At 45.7% G+C, this 24471-nt stretch overlaps 1 protein-coding gene across 1 annotated transcript in view; it reads right to left on the bottom strand.

The window, feature by feature from the left end:
- pgm5 (phosphoglucomutase 5) overlaps positions 1–24471 on the bottom strand; it is a 113434-nt gene that overhangs the window by 75473 nt on the left and 13490 nt on the right. Inside the window, exons 2-3 of the mRNA XM_080188353.1 lie at positions 5580–5742; positions 974–1120 (exon numbers count right to left, since the gene is read on the bottom strand). Of these exons, the coding sequence (XP_080044479.1) occupies positions 974–1120; positions 5580–5742 (310 nt within the window). The remainder of the gene's footprint in view (positions 1–973; positions 1121–5579; positions 5743–24471) is intronic.

Here is a 24471-nt window from a genome sequence, read left to right as displayed (position 1 = left end):
AAGTTTTATTTATTGGTCACAAGTTACATTAACACTGCAATGAAGTTACTGTGAAAATCCCCTAGTCACCACACTCCAAGTGCCTGATTGGGTACACTGAGGGAGCATTTTGCACGTCCAATGCACCTAACCAGCTGTTGGACTGTGGAAGGAAACTGGAGCACCTGAGAAAACCCACGCAGACATGGTGAGAATGTGCAGATTCTATACGGACAGCGATTCTAGCCAGGAATGGAACCTGTGTCCATTCTTATGTCCACTGGAATGGGTAGAAAAGACCTCAATTTAACCTTACATGTGACAGTGCAGCACTCTCTCACTGGGAATGTTAGCCTGGCTGTTCCAACCACTGGAGTGCGACTTGAACCCACAGGCTTTAGACTCAAAGATGGAAGACACCAACTGAGCCATGATCAGTGGGTCAAACCCTGGCCCAATTAGTATAGAAAACTAACCAAAAGGTGAAATACATTAAGCTTCTACTTCTCCAATATTGGTTAGGTGTATGGACCCGAAAAGACACTGGACTGTGGCGACTAGGAGAATTTCATAGTAACTTTGTTGCAGTGTTAATGTAAGCCCTGTGACTAACAAATAAATAAACTTTACTCCAAAAACCAACCATCTTTAGTGTCAAGATTACAAACAATCTGCTCTTCCTGTTCCCCATCTTTCACCTTCTGAGTACACTTCTGCTCCCACTCAAGAAGATCTGACTGGAAAGATGTTATTCTCCTAAAGCATTGCAAACCTTTCCATGAACGGGCTATTTAAATGCTTCAGATGGAAAGGGAAGAAGCTGTCCATTCCCCTGGAATTCCAGTTCTCTTTTAAAGTGAGGCAAACTTGGCAAAATTCCTCCCGTAAAGGCGACAACTCGGACAAATTTACAATGGAAATAAAAGTCAAAAAAATGCAACATTTTGCTTTTGGATGAGAATTTGGAGTTGGTTGTGCAGCGTACACTAAATACCTCTGAAGGGCTTGAACTTGTTCTCCAGATCGAATTCTTGTCTGCCCAGTCGAGAAAGGTTTATCCTCAAATCGGGGCAGATGGCGAACTCCTCGAGAGTTTTACTAATCTGGTAGATCTTCTCTGTCACCGACTCAGGAGCTGGACCTACACAAACAAAGGAGAGACAGCCACAAATAGGTCAATAAAAGTGAATGGACAGTAAGCATGCAGGCTCAAAATGAGCAAACGGAACAGCTATGATATATTTCTACAAGTTAAAGTTTAATTATTAGCGTCACAAATAGGCTTACATTAACACCACAATGAAGTTACAGTGAAAATCCCCTAGTCGCCACACTCCAACGCCTGTTTAGGTACACTGAGGGAGAATTTTGCATGGCCAATGCATCTAACCAGCACATCTTTGGACTGTGGAGGAAACTGCAGCACACGGAGGAAACCCATGCAGACATGGAGAGAATGTGAGATAGTCACTCAAGCTGGGAATTGAATCCAGGTCCCTGGAGGCAGCAGTGCTAAACGCTGTGCAAATGATTGGGTCGGTAGAACAAGCATAAAAATCCAATTTTATATTAGAATGAACATGCGAGGGTGATGCTCTCCTTCCTGATGAGAGATTCTGGACTTTTAAAGAACCATTTCTTTTTTGATTGAGCTTCTGTTAGTGTTTCACTGAGATCTTTGCATTCCTCTAATCCTGGCATATCCCCAATTTTAATCACTCAACCCCTGGTGAATGATGTTGCAACTTTGGAATTCCCCTCCACGCATATCTCCGCTGATCCACTGCCCCCTTTTTCCTTATAATCTACCTTTTTTGGCAAATGCGGCACACTAGTTAGCACTGCTGCCTCACAACATCAGGGATCTGCGTTCGATTCCTGGCTTGGGTCACTGTCTGTGCAGAGACTGCACGTTCTCCCTGTGTCTGCGTGGGTTACCTCTGGGTGCTCCGGTTTCCTTCCACAATCCGAAAGGCGTGCTGGTTAGGGTGCGTTGGCTAAATTCTCCCTCAGTGTACCCGAACAGGAGCCAGAGTGCGGCGACTAGGGGATTTTCACAATAACTTCATTGCATTGTTAATGTAAGCTTGCTTGTGACACTAATAAATAAATTTAAACTTATGCATCTTGATGTCATGAATTGTTTGGTAAAGTTCCTGGGAAGCACCTTTGGAAAGTTTATTGCAGGAAAGGTGCTACATAATGGTGCTCAGGGGGGAGTGTTGGCCTAGTGGTATTATCACTAGACCATTAATCCACAAACTCAGCTAACGTTCTGGGGACCCTGGTTCGAATCTTGCCACGGCAGATGGTGGAATTTGAATTCAATTTAAAACAAGTCTGAAATTAAGAATCTACTGATGACTGTGAAATCATTGCTGATTGTCGGAAGAACCCATCTGGTTCACTAACGTCCTTTAGGGAAGGAAATCTGCCTTCCTTACCCGGTCTGGCCTACATGTGACTCCAGAGCCACAGCAATGTGGTTGACTTTCAACTGCCCTGGGGCAACTAGGGATGGGCAATAAATATTGGCCAACCAGTGACACCCATGTCCCATGAATGAATAAAAAAAAATGCAAGTTGTTACCAAAAATGAACTCTGTAACAATCTTTTTCTCATTTCTGTCTGGTTAATCTTGATTTCTTAACTGAGAAATTTAATGAGATGTCTGATTGCTGTTCTTTGCTGACTGGATATTTCTACCAATCTCTTACTCACCTTATCACCATTGGCTGGTCCAAGTAATATTGTAACAAAGATGGGTGTGGATCACATTATAAAAAGATGTGGGTAAGCTTACAGGCATTTTATTTTTAAGCTAAAGCTACCCGCAATAATAGTTTAAACTATTAACAGTAATTTCGCATGGTAATAAAATTGTTTTCTGCAAAACTCGCAGCATTTACAAGAATTAGAGTCTTGTAAAGATTAGCAATTATGCAGTGAGCTGTATTAACTGTCCCAAAGCACCTAACAGCCAATGAGGTTCTTCGAAAGTATTGCCTCTCCTGTAATGCGGGAAACACAGCAGCCAATGTTCGCACAGCAAGATCCCAAAACGATAATGACCAGACCATTGTTTCAGTGATGTTGATTGAGGGATAAATATTGCCCAGGACATTAGGAAGAAGTTCCTCTTCAAAACAGTGTCTGGTGGGATCTCTTACGTCCACCTGACAAGGTAGATGGAGTCTCGCTTTTGGTGTCACATTTGAACAGCAGCAGTGCAGCACTCCCTCAGCACTGCACTGGACTCGTGACAAAAGCTGCATTCATATGGCGCCTTCAGCAAGGTCGAGCTTCGCAAAGGGTTTTTACAGGAATGTCAAAAAGATATTCCGATGTGTTTCCAAAAGCTGGGTCAAGGAGATAGATTCTAAAGGAGCGCCTTAAAGGAGAAGAAAGAGGGAGAGAGGGGGAGTTCCAGAGCTTCGGAACCAAGCAAATGTTGGCACCACCACCAATGACAGACCAATTTAAATCAGGAATGCACAAGAGACCAGAAATGAGAAATCGCAGACATTGCGGAGAGTAGATAAGGCTGGAAGAGGTTACAGAGAAAGGAAGGGGCAAGAGCAGGAAGGAATTTGAAAACAAGGATGAGAATTTCAAAATCGAGAGTTTGAAAGCCAATGTAAATAGGCGAGCACATGGCCAATAGGTGAACAAGACTTAAAATCACTGAATGGTTACAGTACAGTAGGTCATTCGGCCTTTTGTTTCTGTGCTGGTTCTCAGCCAGGGCCATTCAGCTAACCCTAACTCCCCTACCTCTTCCCTGTGACCCTGCAATTGTTTTCCCTTCAAATACGTATGCAAGTCCCTCCTACATGCCCCAATTGAATCGGTCTCCACCACACTCTCAGACAGTGCATTCTGTATCCTAACCACTCACTGTGTGAATCTGTCTCCACCACACTCTCAGACAGTACATTCCTGATCCTAACCACTCGCTGTGTGAATCTGTCTCCACCACACTCTCAGACAGTACACTCCTGATCCTAACCACTCGCTGTGTGAATCTGTCTCCATCACACTCTCCGACAGTACACTCCAGATCCTAACCACTAGCTGTGTGAATCTGTCTCCACCACACTCTCAGACAGTACATTCCTGATCCTAACCACTCGCTGTGTGAATCTGTCTCCACCACACTCTCAGACAGTGCATTCCAGATCCCAACCACTTGCTGTGTGAATCTGTCTCCCCCACACTCTCAGACAGTGCATTCCAGATCCTAATCACTCACTGTGCGAATCTGTCTCCACCACACTGTCAGACAGTACATTCCAGATTCTAGCCATTCGTTTTTCCTCATGTCATCTCTGATTCCAATACCATTCATCTTAAGTCCCATATTCCTGGACTCTTTGGTCAGTGGGGTGGAGTTTTTCTCTATCCACTCTGTCCAGACCCCCTGTTGACATCTCCGTGCATCACGGACCTGCCATCCAGCCAACTGAGCTAACCACCACCACCACGCTCCCCCACACCGCACCCCCCCCCCCGCCCCCCCCCCCCCCCCCCCCCCCCCCCCCCGCCCTCCAACCACCAAATTAGAACGGAGAATTTATAATAAGAAATCTGCGAATGGTACAACTGGTTACCTGGTGTAATATTCAGTTCAGGACAATCATTTGACAGATTTGTCTTAACCCTGATGAATCTGTTACCCGACCTTGGTGGTTGAAGTAAAAGTTCCTCCTGGAATTGCAGCCTGCTCACTCAGGAAACCCCACGGTTACATACTTGGCAGGACTGGATTTTCTCCTGTTGGGGGTTATTCCATGTTTCCAAACACTCAATAGGGAAGCTGTTTGTGCTTGAAGGGAAAAGCTGAGCCAGAAATAGAGCGGAAACTCTGCAACCCCTGTACTTCCGAACACAACTCCCTCTGGGAATGCCGAAATTTGGAATTATCCCAAAGAAACATCTAGTGATTTAAATACATTGCTGTTGTTTGACACTTTTGTAGCACATCTTTATGATTTATGGTGCTATAAATTGTGGGGAGCTGATGGCCTAGTGGTATTATTGCTAGACTGTTAATCCAGAAACTTGGCTAACGCTCTGGGGACGTGGGTTCAAATCCCGTCCATGGGAGGTGGTGGAATCTGAATTCAATAAAAAAAAATCTGGAATTAGGAATCCAGTGATGACCATGAAAACGTTGTCAGGAAAAACCCATCTTGTTCACTAATGTCCTTTAGGGAAGGAAATCTGCCGTCCTTACCTGGTCTGGCCTACATGTGACTCCAGGGCCACAGCAATGTGGTTGACTTTCAAGGGCAGCTAGGGATGGGCAATAAATGCTGGTCCAGCCAGTGACACCCAGGTCCCATGGATGAATTTTTAAAAAATTAATTAGGAAACGATTTTTCGGGGAAGTGGGACATTTGAACAGGAGGCAGCCATTTAGCTCCACAATGTCCACTTAATAACACTTTCATGGAGTGGCTTGGGACAATTTCTTTCTTTTATTAATATTAAATTTTAAAATGCATGTTTTAGAAGATATTTCCTCTGTTTCTGTTCTAGCCCACATCGGGATAGTACACCATCTCCTAAATAACCAGCTGTATCTGGTAGGACTCACCCCCATTGGCCACATTAAACTTCACTCCAAAGTCTCCGCCTGGGCCTCCAGGGTTATGGCTAGCGGTCAGAATGATTCCTCCAATGGCCTTTATCTTCCTGATGATGCAGGACACGGCTGGCGTGGACAGGATCCCGTACTGACCAATCACCAATCGTCCGATCTGAACAACATTAAAACAGCATTGAAGAATCGACCCACAAACTCCTCTTCGATAAGGTCAGTGCTGAGCTGACACAAGTTCACTACTATCACATTAAATGGCCAAGAGTTTACAGAAACTGTTCCGCTGGTCTACGTTTTTCTTCATAGCTCCTGTGGTGATGGGGAGTGAGGCTGTGACGCTGTAATCAAGAGATCCAGACTAATGCTCCGGCCTCTTTTAGGTAGGCTAATGCTCTGGAAATATATCCCATCACAGCAACTGATGGGATTCAAATTGAATTAAATAAAAGTTAGTCTCGGCAATGGTGACCATGAAACTACCATTGACTGTTGTAAAAACCCATGTGGATCACTAATGTCCGGTTAGGGAAGGAAATCTGCTGCCTTTACCCAGTCTGGCCTACATGTGACTCCACAGCAATGTGGTTGACTCTTAATTACCTATCAAACCACTCAGTTCAAGGGTAATTAGGAATGAACAACAGATGCTGACCTTGCTAGTGACAACCACATCCCCCAAAAGAATAAATAAAAATTCCCACCCCTTCTTCTCATTTTAGCAACATAACCTTCTATTCCTTTCTCAATATTGCTGAAAAGTGATGTGTTGCTGAAGCTTTTTGTCTTGCACTCATCAGGGCAAATGCAAGAGTGCCTAATTTCAAATCAGCACAACAATGGAAATACAGTGGAAAAGGCTGCTGATTGGTTGCAATTGGCCAAGGAGTTGTTATAGAAAAGGTCATGAGGAACCATTGGCTCCTCAGGCTCCTGGGAAATTCCATGCTTGAGAATGTTCCTTTTCTTTGCAGAGAAGCCATCCCTGCATATTCTTGGCAGGTGAACAGAGGCAAGAAAGGGCAGGGTCCATGAGTACTGCTCATGGGACAAAAGGAGCAGAATCATCTTTCTCCCGCTCCTCCACTGTCCCAACAAGAAATCCTCTGTACCCACCCATTCATTGGGATGTGAGCGTCGCTGGCTACTCCAGCATTTATTACCCATCTCTAATTGCCCTCAAGGCGGTGGTGGTGAGCTGCCATCTTGAACTGCTGCAGTTCATGTGGCGTGGGTACACCCACAGTGCTGTTAGCATTCTATGGTTCTATGGATTGAATAAATAAGGAGAAATGTTCCAGTGGCAGGAGGATCGGTAACCGGAGAACACAGAGCCCGGGGTGGAGATGAGATTTATTTGTCAATGTCTTTTTGTGATCTGGAACGCGCTGCCTCGAAGGCTGTTGGAAGCTTCTCAGAAGATTAAGGAAATTTGGCACGTCAGCTATGACTCTCACTAACTTTTATAGATGCACCATACAAAGCATTCTTTCTGGTTGTATCACAGCTTGGTATGGGCTCCTGCTCTGCACAAACCACAAGGAACTGCAAAGGGTCGTGAATGTAGCCCAATCCATCACGCAAACTAACCTCCCATCCACTGACTCTGTCTACACTTCCCACTGCCTTGGCAAAGCAGCCGGCATAATTAAGGACCCCACGCACCTCGGACATTCTCTCTTCTACTTTCTTCTGTTGGGTAAAAGATACAAAAGCCTGAGGTCACGTACCAACCGACTCAAGAACAGCTTCTCCCCTGCTGCTGTCAGACTTTTGAATGGACCTACCTCGCATTAAGTTGATCTTTCTCTACACCCTAGCTATGACTGTAACATTACATTCTACACTCTCTATGAATGGTAAGCTTTACCTGTACAGCATGGAAGATATAATACTTTTTACTGTATGTTAATACAGCTGACAATAATAAATCAAATCAAATCAAACCGATTTGATAATATCTTCAAAAGGAGATTTGGATAAATATTTGAAGGGAAAAAAATTGTGTGAAAACAGGAAAATGAGACTATTTGGATAGCACTTTCTAAGGGCTGGCACAGACAATGGTGGGCTGAGTAGCCTCCCCCGGCACGATCTGATTTTACTTTTGACTGAACGTATGTGCATACTGCTCTCAGAACAAGGGGAAGCAGCACCCCCTTCTCTCATTCCCTCCACACAAACGACATGTGGATACACCTTCTGAACTTGGAATGATTTGTTACATGGACAAGGGTCAGCATGTTCACTTATCCTCAAACCTATCCAACCGTCCCCTCCCCCAGCACTAAACAAAAACATTCCGGAGTTCCGGACTTCGGAAGTCATAAAACAAAAAGACAAAATAAACGGATGTCTCTTTCCTCTCTGTCAATTTTTGTTGGAGTTGTAAGAGAGCAAGTGTTTTTATTTTTCTGGTCCATTACAGTTCTGTCACAGAGGCCCACTTGTTTGTGTCAGTGATTTTTCACAGCACAGCGGACCCTGGCATTTCGGGTCATTTGGCATCGCTGACGTCAGTTGGCATGGAGCTAAGTGGCAGATTCTCCGCAATTGTGTATTGTTTGCCCATCTCCGTTGAGGACTATGCTGAGATGTCGAGGTGGATTAGCTTGAGGCTCCTGGAAGCTACATTTACACTGGATGGTGACACAGCAACTATCTCACAGTGCCCGGGATCTGGATTCGATTCTCAGCTTGGGTCACTGTTTGTGCAGAGTCTGCACATTCTCCCCGTGTCTACTTGAGTTTCCTTCAGGTGCTCCGGTTTCCTCCCACAGTCTGAAAGACGTGCTGGTTAGATGCACTGGCCTTTCTCCTCAGTGTACCCAAACAGGTGCCCAAGTGTGGCAACAGGGGATTTTCACAGAAGCTTCATTGCAGTGTTAATGTAAGCCTACTTGTGACATTGATATATAAACTATAACTTAAATTAAGCTACAAACTGAAGATAATTCTTTGGTCCTTTACATTAACGTCTGGCCTGATTCCTCTTAGTTCATCAACATCATGGCTTTATTTCCAGGGAAGTGAGAACATTAGAGCTTAAGGATGGAATAGGCCATTCATCCCATCGAGCCTGCTTTCCCATTCAATAATATCCTGGCTTTTCTGATAATGGTATCACCTCCACATTCTGCCTATCCCATCCTCCTAACCCGTGACTCCCTTGTCAATCAGAAATCAAATTCAGCCTTGAATATATTCAATGACCCAGTCCCCACTGCTCTCTGAGACTAACAAACTCAGAGGAGGAATTCCTCCTCGTCTCCATCTTAAATGGGAGACCTCTTATTCTTCAACTGTGTCCCTTTGTTCTAGATTCCTCCATGAGGGGAAATCATCCTCTCGGTATCCACCCAGCCATGCCTCCCAGAATCTCAAATCTTTTAGTAAGATCACCTCTCATTTTTCTAATGAGTTTAGGCCCCATTGTCCAACCTTTCCTCCTAAGAAACCTTGACCCCAGGAATCAATTTAGCCAATCTACTCCTAACTGCTTCCAATGCAAGTATATTTCCTTAAGTAAGCAGACCAAAGCTGCACACCATAGGAAATAGGACTAGGAGGAGGCCATTCAGCCCTTCGAGCCTGCTCCGCCATTTAATAAGATCATGGTTGATCTGACACTCACTAAATAAACTTACCTGTCTTATGTCCATAACCCTTAATTGGCCGACTGATTAAAAACCTATTGATCTCAGCCTTGGAAATGTTAAAGCTCTCAATCTCCACAGATTCCTGAGGTAAAGAATTCCAAAGATTCACCAATCAAGAGATCCTCAAATCCGTCTTAAATGAGTTCCTCCTTATTTTGCGATTCTGCGCTCTGGTCCCACACCCTCCCATGAGTGGAAACATCATCTCAACATTCTCCCTGTCTAACCCATGTAAGAATCATATTGTCTCTTATTGTTCTGAATTCCAAGGAGTACAGACCCACCTCTTTAATCTTTCCTCATACGGCAGTCCCTCCACACCGAGGATTATCCGAGTAAACCTCCTCTGTACTGCCTTCAATGATGTATCTTTCCTTTACTAATGGGATCAAAACTACACACTAAATGTAGCCTCTTTAGCAACTTGTATGGTTGAAGCAACAACCTCTTTCCAGCATTCTATTTGCCTTCCCAATTACCTTCTGTCCTTGTATGATAGCTCTCTGGGTTTCATAAGCAAGAACCATCAAATCCATTTGTGCTCCAGCTTCCTGCAGTCTCTCTCCATTTAACTAATAATCTGCCTTCTTGTTCTTTCTTTCAAAATGAACAATCTCACCAAGGGGTGTGGTTTAATCAATATCCTGTTCAGTTGCAGCAAGACTTCCCTATTTTTATACTCCATCTCCCTTACAATAAAGACCGACATTCAATTTGCCTTCCTAGTTGGCTGCATGCTAACTTTTTGTGATTCGTGTGCAAGGACACCCAGATCCCTCTGTACAATTAGCAATATAAAGTGAATGGTCATAAGGAGTGCAGGAAAATACCGGGGATGTATGTATATACATTTTTGACGGTGGTAGGACAAGTTGAGAAGTTGTCAATGAGGTATAAGGGATCCTTTTGTAAGTAAAGGCATAAATGACAAAACCTATTCCAAAATGCTGGGTAGACACAGCAGGAGTATTGCATCCAATTCTACAGACAACACTCTCGGAAGGATGTCAAGGCCTTGGAGAGAGTGCAGAGGAGATTCACCAGATGCACCAGGTATGAGAGACTCCATTATTTGGAGAGACTGGGGCTGTTCTCCTTACAGAGAAGAAGGTTAAGGGGAGATTTGATAGATATGTTCAAAATCATGAAGGATTGTGATAGTGTACATAGGAAAAAATTTTTCCAGCGACAGGAAGGTCGGAAACAAAAGGTTACAGATTTAAGATAATTGGCAAAAGGACCAGAAACAACAAGAGAGAGTTTTTCCAAGTAGCGAGCTGTTGTGATCTGGAATGTGTGCCAGAATTTTACCGCCTCGCCCACCTCAGAATCGGGGTGGGCAGGGCTCACAGTGGGTCTTGGGCAGGATCTTACATGCTTTGGGTGGGTGAGACGGTAAAATTCCAGTAGTGCTCTCTGAAAGGGTGGTGGAGGCAGATTCAAGATGAACTCCCAGAAGGGAACTGGATACACACTTTCGAAGAGGGTAACCATGCAGGACCACCGCAGAAAGAGTAAAGAGAGTGGATAACTCAATGAGTTGGCGCAGGGACAATAGGCTGGCACAGGGACAATGGGCTGGCACAGGGGCAATGGGCTGAGTGGCCACTGTCCTTCTGCACTCCAAATCTTGGTTCTCTGTGACCTCTGAGAATGGTTTGGATTGGCTGATGGGGTTGGAGAGGAATGTATTCTCTTGATGACAATTGGGGTTTTGCACAGCTGGGGAGGGGCGATGGGCAAGCGGTGGGATTGGGGAAATAGAGAAGGAAGGATATAAGGTAGTGTGCAGTTAGGGTGCAGGATGCGGGACAGGCTTAATGGACAAGCCACTCAACTCAGAACTGTGAATTCTGCAGTTTTGTGGATCAGAAAGGGTCACAGTTATTATGAATGTTGCCAGGGTTAAATTATTCTGCTGTTTGAACTGGGACAGTTCCAGTGAATGAACTGTGCACATGCAAATATGCAGCTGTGTTTTAAGAATCCTCTAAACCAATTTTCCCCTTGATATTCTCAACTGGATATTCCGGGGTCAGAGAGACACAAACATGAACAGAACTGCAATACAGAAACAGATGTGTCAAAGCACATTATACAAGGGTTATTCATTCCTGTTTTCTTCTGACTTTTGTGTCTTCCCATAACCGCAGTGAAAATATTCAAAATGTGCTCATTCTTGATCTTGCCTGTAAAGTAACGGTGTGTTAATGTCACACCCAGTTAAACAGCTCAGTGAGTTCAGGAGCTGGAGAAATATTCTGTGAGTTGTAAATCTCCAGAACTTGCTGTTTGATTTATTACTTTCTTCCAATTGCTTCAAACAGCATCTCACCCTCAGTCTCCCCATTATTGTTTAGAACTTACTGAATTTGGACATTAGTTGCCCACTAAATTCCCAGGAAAATAACAAACAGGAAGCCTAGGTTGCATAGACCCCGAGATGTCTCACCATTCAGTAGTGCAGCACTCCCTCCGCACTGACCCTCTAACAGTGCAGCACTCCCTCCGCACTGACCCTCTGACAGTGCAGCACTCCCTCAGTACTGACCCTCTGACAGTGCAGCACTCCCTCAGTACTGATCCTCTGACAGTGCGGCACTCCCTCAGCACTGACCCTCTGACAGTGCGGCACTCCCTCAGCACTGACCCTCTGACAGTGCGGCACTCCCTCAGCACTGACCCTCTGACAGTGCGGCACTCCCTCAGCACTGACCCTCTGACAGTGCGGCACTCCCTCAGCACTGACCCTCTGACAGTGCGGCACTCCCTCAGCACTGACCCTCTGACAGTGCAGCACTCCCTCAGCACTGACCCTCTGACAGTGCGGCACTCCCTCAGCACTGACCCTCTGACAGTGCAGCACTCCCTCAGTACTGACCCTCTGACAGTGCGGCACTCCCTCAGCACTGACCCTCTGACCGTGTGGCACTCCCTCAGTACTGACCCTCTGACAGTGCGGCACTCCCTCCGCACTGACCCTCTGACAGTGCAGCACTCCCTCAGCACTGACCCTCTGACAGTGCGGCACTCCCTCAGCACTGACCCTCTGACAGTGCGACACTCCCTCAGCACTGACCGTCTGACAGTGCGGCACTCCCGCTGTACTGACCCTCTGACAGTGCAGCACTCCCTCCGCACTGACCCTCTGACAGTGCGGCACTCCCTCAGCACTGACCGTCTGACAGTGCAGCACTCCCTCAGCACTGACCCTCTGACAGTGCGGCACTCCCTCAGCACTGACCCTCTGACAGTGCGGCACTCCCTCAGCACTGACCCTCTGACAGTGCGGCACTCCCTCAGCACTGACCCTCTGACAGTGCGGCACTCCCTCAGCACTGACCCTCTGACAGTGCGGCACTCCCTCAGTACTGACCCTCTGACAGTGCGGCACTCCCTCAGCACTGACCCTCTGACAGTGTGGCACTCCCTCAGCACTGACCCTCTGACAGTGCGGCACTCCCTCAGCACTGACCCTCTGACAGTGCGGCACTCCCGCTGTACTGACCCTCTGACAGTGCAGCACTTCCTCCGCACTGACCCTCTGACAGTGCGGCACTCCCTCAGTACTGACCCTCTGACAGTGCGGCACTCCCTCAGTACTGACCCTCTGACAGTGCGGCACTCCCTCAGTACTGACCCTCTGACAGTGCGGCACTCCCTCAGTACTGACCCTCTGACAGTGCGGCACTCCCTCAGTACTGACCCTCTGACAGTGCGGCACTCCCTCAGTACTGACCCTCTGACAGTGTGGCACTCCCTCAGCACTGACCCTCTGACAGTGCGGCACTCCCTCAGTACTGACCCTCTGACAGTGCGGCACTCCCTCAGCACTGACCCTCTGACAGTGCGGCACTCCCTCAGCACTGACCCTCTGACAGTGCGGCACTCCCGCTGTACTGACCCTCTGACAGTGCAGCACTTCCTCCGCACTGACCCTCTGACAGTGCGGCACTCCCTCAGCACTGACCCTCTGACAGTGCAGCACTCCCTCAGCACTGACCCTCTGACAGTGCGGCACTCCCGCTGTACTGACCCTCTGACAGTGCAGCACTCCCTCCGCACTGACCCTCTGACAGTGCGGCACTCCCTCAGCACTGACCCTCTGACAGTGCGGCACTCCCGCTGTACTGACCCTCTGACAGTGCGGCACTCCCTCAGTACTGACCCTCTGACAGTGCGGCACTCCCTCAGTACTGACCCTCTGACAGTGCGGCACTCCCTCAGCACTGACCCTCTGACAGTGCGGCACTCCCTCAGCACTGACCCTCTGACAGTGCGGCACTCCCTCAGCACTGACCCTCTGACAGTGCAGCACTCCCTCCGCACTGACCCTCTGACAGTGCAGCACTCCCTCAGTACTGACCCTCTGACAGTGCAGCACTCCCTCCGCACTGACCCTCTGACAGTGCGGCACTCCCTCAGTACTGACCCTCTGACACTGCGGCACTTCCACAGCGCTGACCCTCTGACAGTGCGGCACTCCCTCAGCACTGACCCTCTGACAGTGCGGCACTCCCTCAGCACTGACCCTCTGACAGTGCGGCACTGTCAGAGGGTCAGTACTGAGGGAGTGTCGCATTGTCAGAGGGTCGGTACTGAGGGAGAGCCGCACTATCACTAGAATATCCCACTGTGACTCTCTCTGCCATCTAAAACACATGGTAGGCTGTGTGGCAAATCTCGCACCATCTGTCCATTTTAATGCCTCATTTGGAATAGAGGAGAGGCAAGTGGAGAAAAGTTAAATCACAAAACATCTAAGGCGTGTTCCTTCTGACATTAGTGGGCAATGCGTCACTCTGTTGTACTTTAGCAGAGGTGATTAGCTATTTCAAATGATTATCTAATGCCTGCATTAAGCAGCTGAGAGAAAGGAATGTTGTGGATACTCAGAGTCAACAACAGAAATATCCAGTGTGAGATAAAGAGCTAAATACAAATAAACATTCAGCGATTCCATTGCAGGACTCACTCCTGAACCAACAGACAGACAGAGAGGAACAGGAGCGTGGCGGCTATGTGACTGGACCCGTCATCTCAACTGCTGCGTTGGATACACTGGAGTCCTAAGCTCTCTGTGAAACTTAAGATCCTAAGAAATAGGAGCAGGAGCAGGCCATTCGGTCTATCGAGACTGTCCCACCATTTGACAAGATGGCGGCCTCAACTCTACTTTGCTGTCTGCCCCAGTCTCTGGGGAAGAGAATTTCACACTCGAACAACTCTCTGTGAGAAAAAGAGATCCCTCTTCTTCTCTGTCTTAAATAGGAGACCCTTTATTATTTTAACTGTTCCTCCTAGCTCCAGACTTCCCCACGAGCAGAAACATCCTTTCAGCATCCACCCTGTCAAACCCCCTCCTCCACATCATACATTTCAATAAGATTTAAATTCAGCTAAGTAAATAATGCAATGCTACCATCAATATTGGTGACCGATTGTCTTAAAGATCCGTCAAGCTTATTCAGGTCCTTTAGGGAAGGAAACCTGCTGTCCACATGGTCTGGTCTCTGTGACTCCAGAACCATAGCAGCGTAGCTGACACTTGCCCTCTTAAATGATTGGGCAAATCACTCATTTATTCAAGAAAATGGGTCACCACCACCTTCTGAAGGGCAAATAGGGATGGGCAATAAACACTGGCCTAGCTGTGACACCCACATCCCATATTCATTTTAAGAAAAAGATGATATATAAGCAGTCACAGAATAATATTATAGAATCCCTACAGTGCAGAAGGAGGCCATTCGGCCCATCGAGTCTGTACCGACAACAGTCCCATCCAGGCCCTATTCCCACAACCCCTCATATTTACCCTGCTAATCCCCCTGACACTAAGGGGCAATTTAGCATGGCCAATGAAATAAACCCACGCATCTTTGGACTGCGGAAGGAAACCAGAACAGCTGGAGGAAACCCACGCAGACACGGGGAGAATGTGCAAACTCCGCACAGACAGTGACCTCAGGCTGGAATTGAACCCAGGTCCCTGGCGCTGTGAGGCAGCCGTGCTAACCACTGTGTCACCACGTCAGCATTGCAGACTGACGTAACCATTATGATGGTGACCCACAATTTTTCTAGACCTTTATTTTTACCAGAAAGTATTGGCTATTTTTAGAGAAAGGGCAATTTCAGTAATTCCAAGCAATAAATGTTGGCCCAGCCGGCGACACCGACACCCCATCAATGAAATTTTTTAAAAAAGGGACTTTTTTAGCAACCACAAAATAATATCATTGAATCCCTACAATGCAGAAGGAGGCCATTTGGCCCATCGAGTCTGCACAGACCACAATTCCACCCATGCCCTATTCCCATAACCCCACATATTTACCCTGCTAATCCCCCTGACACTAAGGGGCAATTTATAATGGCCAATCAAACTAACCCACTCATCTTTGGAGTGAGGGAGGAAGCCGGAGCACCCGAAGGAAACCCATGCAGACATGGGGAGAATGTGCAAATTCCACACAGACAGTGACCCAAGCCGGGAATCGAACCCAAGTCCCTAGCGCTGTGAAGCAGCAGTGCTAACCACTGTGCCACAATAAAAGCAAAATACTGCAGATGCTAGCATCTGAAACAAAAACAGAAAATGCCGGAAAATCTCAGCAGGTTTGACAACATCTGTGGAGAGAGAATAGAGCCAACATTTCGAGTCTGGGTGATCCTTCATTGGAGCTAGATGTTGGAAGGTGGGTGCGTGAGGATTAATTCTCAACCAGCTCGATAAAAGCTGCTGAAATTTTGCAAATACATTTAGACAATAAACAAGAATTAGTGGATAAAGGAAGACAAATCCTGAGTTTAGGACATTTTTCTGGGCACACAGATTCCGAATTACACGTGGAAGAGATCTGATGGGAATAGAAACAAAAGAAAGCGCCTTGGAATCATTTTAAAAGCAGCTGGGTGCTGTGAGGACGGGGTTTGTTCTTGCAAGATATTCTGGAATGGTCAATACGTCACTCTTTATGGGGACCTTTTAAATGAGAACCTGTAACGAGAGAATGCCGTCCAGACAAATTCCTGAATGTTTCGCATTCTGTTCGCCAAGAGATAAAGCCAGTTGGAAAAAAGATACCACGTCAAAGAAAACCCTCCACAATATTAGAACATAAATCTTTAAGCCACTTTAGATTCCAACAGTGAGGAACCATGCCCTGATTTTAAAGAGTGAGGGAGTCCTGATCCATCCTGTTAAAGGGACATTTCAGACACCTGCTTAAAACAGATCATTTGTCAACCTTTTGTGTCTGACTTGTGTCTCTGTTGCATTGGCGAACTGTAAGCTCAAGGTATCGGGTTTCCAATGTCAGTCCAGCTGACAGAAAACAAAAGTCATAACTTTATTCATTTATCCATATTTATATTGTGTGTTCGCATATAGGACTCGAAACGTAGGTCACGATTTGTAGGTGAGGGGTGTTCAAAGTAGTTGAGGTCACTTTGTCAGTTGTTGTAATCCTGCTCCTAATTCTCATGTTCTTATGTTCTTGACTGCTTTTTGGGGAGGGACAGAGTTCCACATTTTCACTCTACTTTGTGTGACCAAGTACTTCCTGACATCGCCCCGGCTCAAACTTTACTACGTCCGTTAATTCTGGACTCCCCCACCAGAGGAAACAGTTTCCATTCCTCGACCCCCATCAACTTCTCCATTCTGTGAGATCACCCCATTAAGGGGAGAATCATTGATTCTTTCTGGACAGGAGGTGTGAATAGTTCTGCTCATTCGTTTTAGCTTGCAGTTATACTTTTAAAAGTTTAGGGATAGATAACAGTGCAAAATGTTTATCAAAGTTTTGTTTAAGGGATTGTTCCTTACCTGGCTGCTACAACACCCAGAACCCACATACTACACCAGGTGTACTGTGAAACAAACTGAACAAAATCTTCCTCTGATATTGGGTGCAGAGACAGGGTTACCAGGAAAATAGGGGGAGCCGCATTGCATGTAATTCCCTGATGAATTCCCATTTCAATTCCTGGATACCCCAGATACCCAAAGCTGGAGCAACCGTAAGCCAAACAGTTAACAATACGGACAAGACAGTGGATTGTTCCCTGGCCGTGGAATGAATTTTAACTTGATATGGCAACATGGTAAACTGATTCGGGTTGGCAGCAATCTCACTGCCAGGTTTAAAGGCTCTGTCTCCAACAGTCCCAGCAGGGGGCTGAGCTCATATTCCAGACTGTCAGTGCTATTGAAGTGCTGCATTACCACAAGTGCTTTAGATAGAGTATTACATAGAATTTACAGCACAGGAATAGGCCCTTTGTCCATCAGATTTATGCCTGTGTTTATACTCCTCACACCATCTTCATCTCACCTTATCAACGTATCTCTCTATTCTTTTCTCAATCAGTAATCACTAATCAGATGGGCAAGATGCTCTTTCGGAGAATCGGTGCAGACTCGATGGGCCAAATGGCCTCCTTCTGCACCGTAGGGTTTCTATGATCCAGATCTATAGATCTTTGTCACACAATGTTACTGAGGGGTAAGGGATTAAAGATTAAGTTAACACACAGATCAGTCATGGTCCCATTAAATGGTAGCATAGACTCAAGGGGCTGAATGGCCTCTTGTTCCTATCTCACTCTAGTCCAGGGTAGAATATTGCCCTCACCCCAAGAACTTTGATTTTCTATTAGTTTCTGCGCACTCCTGCATCAGACATTTATACTCACACACAAGCAATGAAGTTATTAAATGTGATAATTAAAACTCAAGAGACGGGATTTTACAGCCTCACTCGGGCAAGATCGGAAATTCCCGCCTGAGGCCAACAGAGATTCCCACTGGCGGACGCTTGTCCGCGCCGATTCATTGGCAGGCGAGATGGTAGAATTCCGGCCAGGATTTCTGATGTCCATTCTGATTGGGCACAAACAACATAAACCAGAAACTGTCAAACATTCTGGAGAATAAATCACCAGGTTTTTAATTATATTTTAAGAAACAAAGGTGATCTCAGAAATTAGATAAAGATGTTACAAGTAGAATGATGAAAAGACTAAATTCTTCCTTTTAGTAAATATTTTACAGCTCTGGCAGCTCACGTCAATATATTAATAATTTTTGAAAAAATCAATACTTTAAACCATTGTTTGGAAATCCTGCCAAACTAAACGTTGATTAACTGGGCTCGAATCGCTTGCGTTGCTCTAATTTCCAGGTTTTAAATAGTTATATTCTATTATACATTCTCCCCGTGTCTGTTTGGGTTTCCTCCAGGTGCTCTGGTTTTCGCCCACAGTCCACAGATGTGTGGGTGAGGTTCATTGGCCAGGCCAATTTGCCCCTTAGTGTCAGGGGCAAGTAGCTAGGGTAAATACGTGGGTATAGGGGCTGGTGGGATTGTTGGCAGCGCAGGCTCGATGGGTTGAATGGCCTCCTTCTGCACTGTCGGGATTCTGTGACTGTAGCATTGCAGCGTTTGTACCTTAGACTTGAAAGATAAACAGTGAGTGAGCCTGCCTGTAGTAACTATTAGTAGCATGACATGCTCACCTTAGACTGTGTTAAAGCCAGTTAAATGCCCAGGGATCAAGGCAGAAAGCAGTAGACAGCTAGGCCTTGGAGCGATAGTCCAGGAGGGATTGAAAGTATCTCTCTCTATTAGAGAGGTGATTGATTGAGGGGCATCACTCCACATCACGCATGGGGCAGACAAGGATACAGAACCTAACTCCACTTCAACCAGAGCAATGATGTGGAGTTGCCGGCAATGGGCTTGGGTAGACACAGTATGAGTCTTAACAGGTAACAACCTTCGAACCTGTGCTTAATCTTTTCTCCACTCACATTGTCTGTACTTGTAAAGACTTGATTACCTGTTAAGACTCGCATTCTAACCATTGTCTTGTAAATTGTGTCTGTGTCTCTATATGCCCTGTTTGTGGATACAACTCCCACTTACCTGATAAAGAGGCAGTGTCTTAAAGTTTGTGCTACCAAATAAACCTGTTGGACTTTAACCTGGTGTTCTGAGGCTACTTACTCTGCCCACCCCAGAACAAAACCGTCATCTCCACATCATGGCTACATCGCAAACTGTTGGCTCAAAGTGGAGAGGATCTCCAAGCAGATCGCGCATATCAATACAGACATCAAGTTTCTTCAAAGATGCAAGAAAGCGGACAAGATACCGAAAGGACTACACATCACAAACCCGCTCAGGCCAACCTATAACACAGACTACACTGAGAGGCTTTGAACCTGTGCTTAACCCATTCTCTACTCATATTGTCTGCACCTGTAGAGACTTGATTACCACAGCATCACGGTGGAGATACTCTAACTGTTCAAACTTATGGTAAAAGTGCCCAAAGATGGATTTGGCAGCAATTTTACTTTAGTCTGAGGCGGACAGGAAAATGTTTGATGCAAACAATGAAGACATAACTGCAAATAGAAGAATCTTTCACATCAGATATGGTAGACTTACGTTGCCATCAATAGATCCAGGCAATAGGTGGCAATTTGACCAAACTGTGCCTCTATTCTGCGGTTAAATTCACACCCTGTTGTCTCTGGTCAGGGAGTGTGTGGTGTTCACTGCTATACTTGAGGCCTTCCAGTTGCAGGAGACCAGAATGTATCAACACCACCGAGGTGTTTGACTTGTTAAGTTTCCTTTGTAGTTTTGGAATTTTTTTTTTGTTATAGTTTATTAGCACTGCCTCTTTAAGAAGGGGGCACTTATTAACTTTTTTAATTGACAAAAATCTCTGATTGATTCACATCAAAGATACAGACTTAGGCAGCTTAGGGCCACCAGTCTAACAAGTAAAGCAAGAACTTGCAGTTATCTCCCTATCTTTGAAACCCCCTCCAACACTACAATATTCTAATGTCTCTGCATTCTCTAATTCTAGCCTCTTGTCTTCCCCCAGTTCCACTGCTGCAGTAATGGAAGCTGTGTTTTCAGCTGCCTGGGCTGGAAATTCACTCCCTAAACCTCTCACCCCGCTTCCATCTTTAAGACGGAGCCTCCCTGGGATGTTTCATTGTGTTAGAGGTGCAAACAAGAACATTTGTTGTTGTTTACCCCATTTGCAAAGGGTGAAATTTTGTGGGTTTTAATCATTCTGAGGAGTTGAAGTTGCTCTTCACGAACTGAAGTTCCTTGGAGGATAAGGGAACAGGACACGATGTGCAAAATGGACTGTGATTCTGCTCAGAGCTTGTGTTGTTCTGCTGCTTGGCTCTGACCAATTTTATCGCCTTAATATTTGCCAGGATGGGCGGGATTTTCCAGTCATGTTCGCCCCAAAGCCAGAAAATCCCACTCCGAGGTCAATGATCCTTTGCATGATCCTCCCCTTTGCTCCCCCCACCTCCCTGCTGCCCCCACCCGCTATGATTCCCACGGCAGGCAGGCAAGAAGGGAAAGGTCTGCCCCAGTACTGTGCATGAGCCAGGGTTCAGAATAGGGGTAAAGCTGGTACCAGGAATTATGACTTTCTTATGAAGGAAATTGAACCAAGACATATTAGAAGGAGGCTCTTCAGCCCTTCAAGTTTGTGGTGGCTATTTGAAGGAGCAATCTAATATGTCCCATCATTCCCTTGCTCTCTCTGCGTAGCCTTGCAAAATTTGGCTTTAGTCAAATTCCTTTCTGAAGGTTACTATTGAATCTCCTCCTGATGTCCTTTTAGCAGAAAGCTCTCTATAATTAATATAACTCTTCATTTCTTCCACAGAGGCACGGCATCCCTACAGTGCAGGAAGAGGCAATTTGGCCCATCCAATCTGCACCAGCTCTCTCAGTGAGCATCTTACCCAGGCTCACTTTCTGTCCCCACTCCCATTCCACCCATGTAACCCCACACATTTACCAATCGCAAATCCACCTAACCTACATATTCTGGGACACTAAGAGACAATTTAGCATGGCCAACCCACCTAACCGGCACATCTTTGGACTGTGGGAGGAAGCCAGTGCATCCAGAGGAAACTCACGCAGACATGGGGAGAATGTGCAAACTCCACACAGTCGGTGACCCAAGCCCGGAATTGAACCCGGGTCCCTGGCACTGTGAGGCAGCAGTGCTAACCATTGTGCCACGGTGCTGCCCACAGAATTTTTGCCAATTCTCTTCAATCTGTGAGCACTGGTTGCTGATTCGCCTGTCAGTGGAAATAATCCCTCTCAATCTACCCTGTGCGATGAACCCCTCCATCATTTAAAAACTTCAGCACTCTTGCTAACCTGAGCTTATTTTGTTGGAGAAAAGTGAAGCTGATTGAGATATTTTTAAATTGAGAGGCATGGATAAAGTCAGCATGGCATAAAAGGAACACTAAACTGTCTTTGCAGATTTTCACTGCTCAAAAACTAACAAGTTTGAAACGAAACTGAAGATTGGATAATCCATTGTTTAAAAACGTGTGATGGACAAGAAGAAGTTTTAAGAGTGGACAAATGCTTTAAAAGGAAGCTGCGTGTATATCTGAGAGTGGATATACGAGTGGGGTTTGAAGGTTAGGACAATAAGTTTAGACAAAGATGATCAAATGATTTTGGAATATAATAGTCACTGCCTGTTGTGACCTTGAGAAGTGACGTCCGAGGAATGCAACTGGCCAGGGTTGAATAATCTCGGTTGTGATGTCAGACGGATATTCTAGTGTCCTGGGGATATTATTAAAGCTTCAGTTCTTGAAAATGTTGACTCTCTATGTTTATCTCCACCGGGACTGACTGGTCGCAGTCCCAACACTTAAAAGAGAATTCGATGTGCGTGTTGACTTTGATGGAAGAATCAAACTGGGCAGTTTGTGAGTTTTACTATCATCCCCAGTTTACACTCCTAACCCCAGATCAATCCCGCCTCCTAATACTGCAATAATAAAGCTAAACACATCTCCAGGATTAGCTTTCATATTTTAGCATTAATCTTATCATAGAATGATACAGCGCAGAGGGCATCCAGCCCATGGTGTCTGCTGCAGAGTCATAGAGATTTACAGCATGGAAACAGGCCCCAAATTGTCTATGCTGCCCTTTTTAATCACTAGTCTCATTTGGCCCATATCCCTCTATACCCATCGTACCCATGTAACTGTCTAAATGCTTTTCAAAAGACAAAATTGTACCCACCTCCAGTACTACCTCTGGAAGCTCGTTCCAGACACTCACCACCCTCTGTGTGAAACAATTGCCCCTCTGGACACTTTTGTATCTCTCCCCTCTCATCTTAAACCTATGCTCCCCTACCTTTGGGAAAAGATATTGACTATCTAGCTGATCTATGCCTCTCATTATTTTATAGACCTCTACAAGATCAGCCTTAAGCCTCCTTCGCTCCAGGGAAAAACGTCTTGGCCTATGCAACCTCTCATAACTCAAACCATCAAGTCCCGATAGCATCCCAGCCTCTTTGACAAAGCTACTAAGAACATAAATAAAACGTAAGAACTAGGAACAGGAGTCGGCCATCTGGCCCCTCGAACCTACTTTGCCATTCAATAAGATCATGGCTGATCTTTTTGTGGACTCAGCTTCACTTACCCACCCGCTCACCATAACCCCTAATGCCTTTACTGTTCAAAAATGTATCTATCCTTGCCTTAAAAACATTCAATGAGGGAGCCTCAACTGCTTCACTGGGCAGGGAATTCCACAGATTCACAACTCTTTGTGTGAAGAAGTTCCTCCTCAACTCAGTCCTAAATCTGCTTCCTTTATTTTGAGGCTATGCCCCCTAGTTCTAGTTTCACCCGCCAGTGGAAACAACTTCCCTGCTTCTATCTTATCTATTGCCTTCATCATCTTACATGTTTCTATAAGATCTCCCCTCATTCTTCTGAATTGAAATGACTATAGTCCCAGTCTACTCAGTCTCTCCTCATAAGCCAACCCGCTCAACTCTGGAATCAACCGAGTGAATCTCCTCTGCATCCCCTCCAGTGCCAGTATATCCTTTCTCAAGTAAGGAAACCAAAACTGTACACAGTACTCCAGGTGTGGCCTCACTAGTATCTTATACAGCTGCAACATAATCTCGCTGTTTTTAAACTCCATCCCTTTAGCAAAGAAGGACAAAATTCCATTTGCCTTCTTAATTACCTGCTGCACCTGAAAAACCAACTCCTTGAGATTCCTGCACAAGGACACCCAGGTCTCTCTGCACAGCAGCATGCTGCAATTTTTTACCACTTAAATAATAGTCCATTTTGCTGTTATTCCGACCAAAGTGGATGACCTCACATTTACTAATACTGTACTCCATCTGCCAGGCCCTCGCCCACTCACTTATATTATCTATATCCCTTTGCAGGTTTTCAGTGTCCTCTGCACACTTGGTTCTTCCACCCATCTTAAGGTCATCTGCGAATTTTGACACACTACACCTGGTCCCCAACTCCAAATCATCTGTGTAAATCATAAACAATTGCAGTCCCAACACTGATCCCTGAGGCACACCACTAGTCATTGATCACAAATCAGTAAAACACTTATTTACCCCCACTCTTTGTGGTCTGTTAGTTAGCCAATCCTCTATCCATGCTAATACATTACCCGTAACACTGTGCACCTTTATCTTATGTAGCAATCTTTGGTCTTTGGCATTCATCGCTCTACAATTCAAGTACTTATCCAATTTCCTTTCAAAAGTTATTATTGAATCTATCTCCACCGCTCTTTCAGACAGCACTTCCAGTGTGTTAAATATTCTCTTCAAATTCCATCTTTTTTTTGCTGATTTCTCCTTATTTACTCAACCAAAACCCTGTATGATTTTGAATGCCACCCTCAAATCCTCCTTGATCTCCTCTGCTCTAAGGTGAACAAGACTGTGTGAAGTGTAAATATAACGCCACATTTGCGATTGCGTTAACACATGTAGGAGTATAAAGGCATGGCAGTCATCAAAATCCACAGTTGTCACCAGCCTGGCATTTCCATAATTTGGAGATGTTAGCGTTGGACTGGGATAAACGCACTAAGAAGTCTCATAACACCAGGTTAAAGTTCAATAGTTTTATTTGGTAGCAAAAGCCACTTCAGTGGTCAGGGGCATTCAGCCTCTGATCTTCGGGTAAGCGTTCTCCAAGGCGGCCTTCACGACAACGCAGAGTCGCTGAGCAGAGACTGATAGCCAAGTTCTGCACACGTGAGGACGGCCTCAACCGGGATCTTGGGCTCATGTCACACTATCTGTAACCCCCAAGACTTGCCTGAAATTGCAACATCTCACTTACTGTC

The sequence above is a fragment of the Carcharhinus amblyrhynchos genome, chromosome 5 (assembly GCF_965287045.1).
Source record: "Carcharhinus amblyrhynchos chromosome 5, sCarAmb.v2.hapA, whole genome shotgun sequence".
NCBI lineage: Eukaryota > Metazoa > Chordata > Chondrichthyes > Carcharhiniformes > Carcharhinidae > Carcharhinus > Carcharhinus amblyrhynchos.
This window is presented reverse-complemented; position numbering and strand designations above follow the sequence as displayed.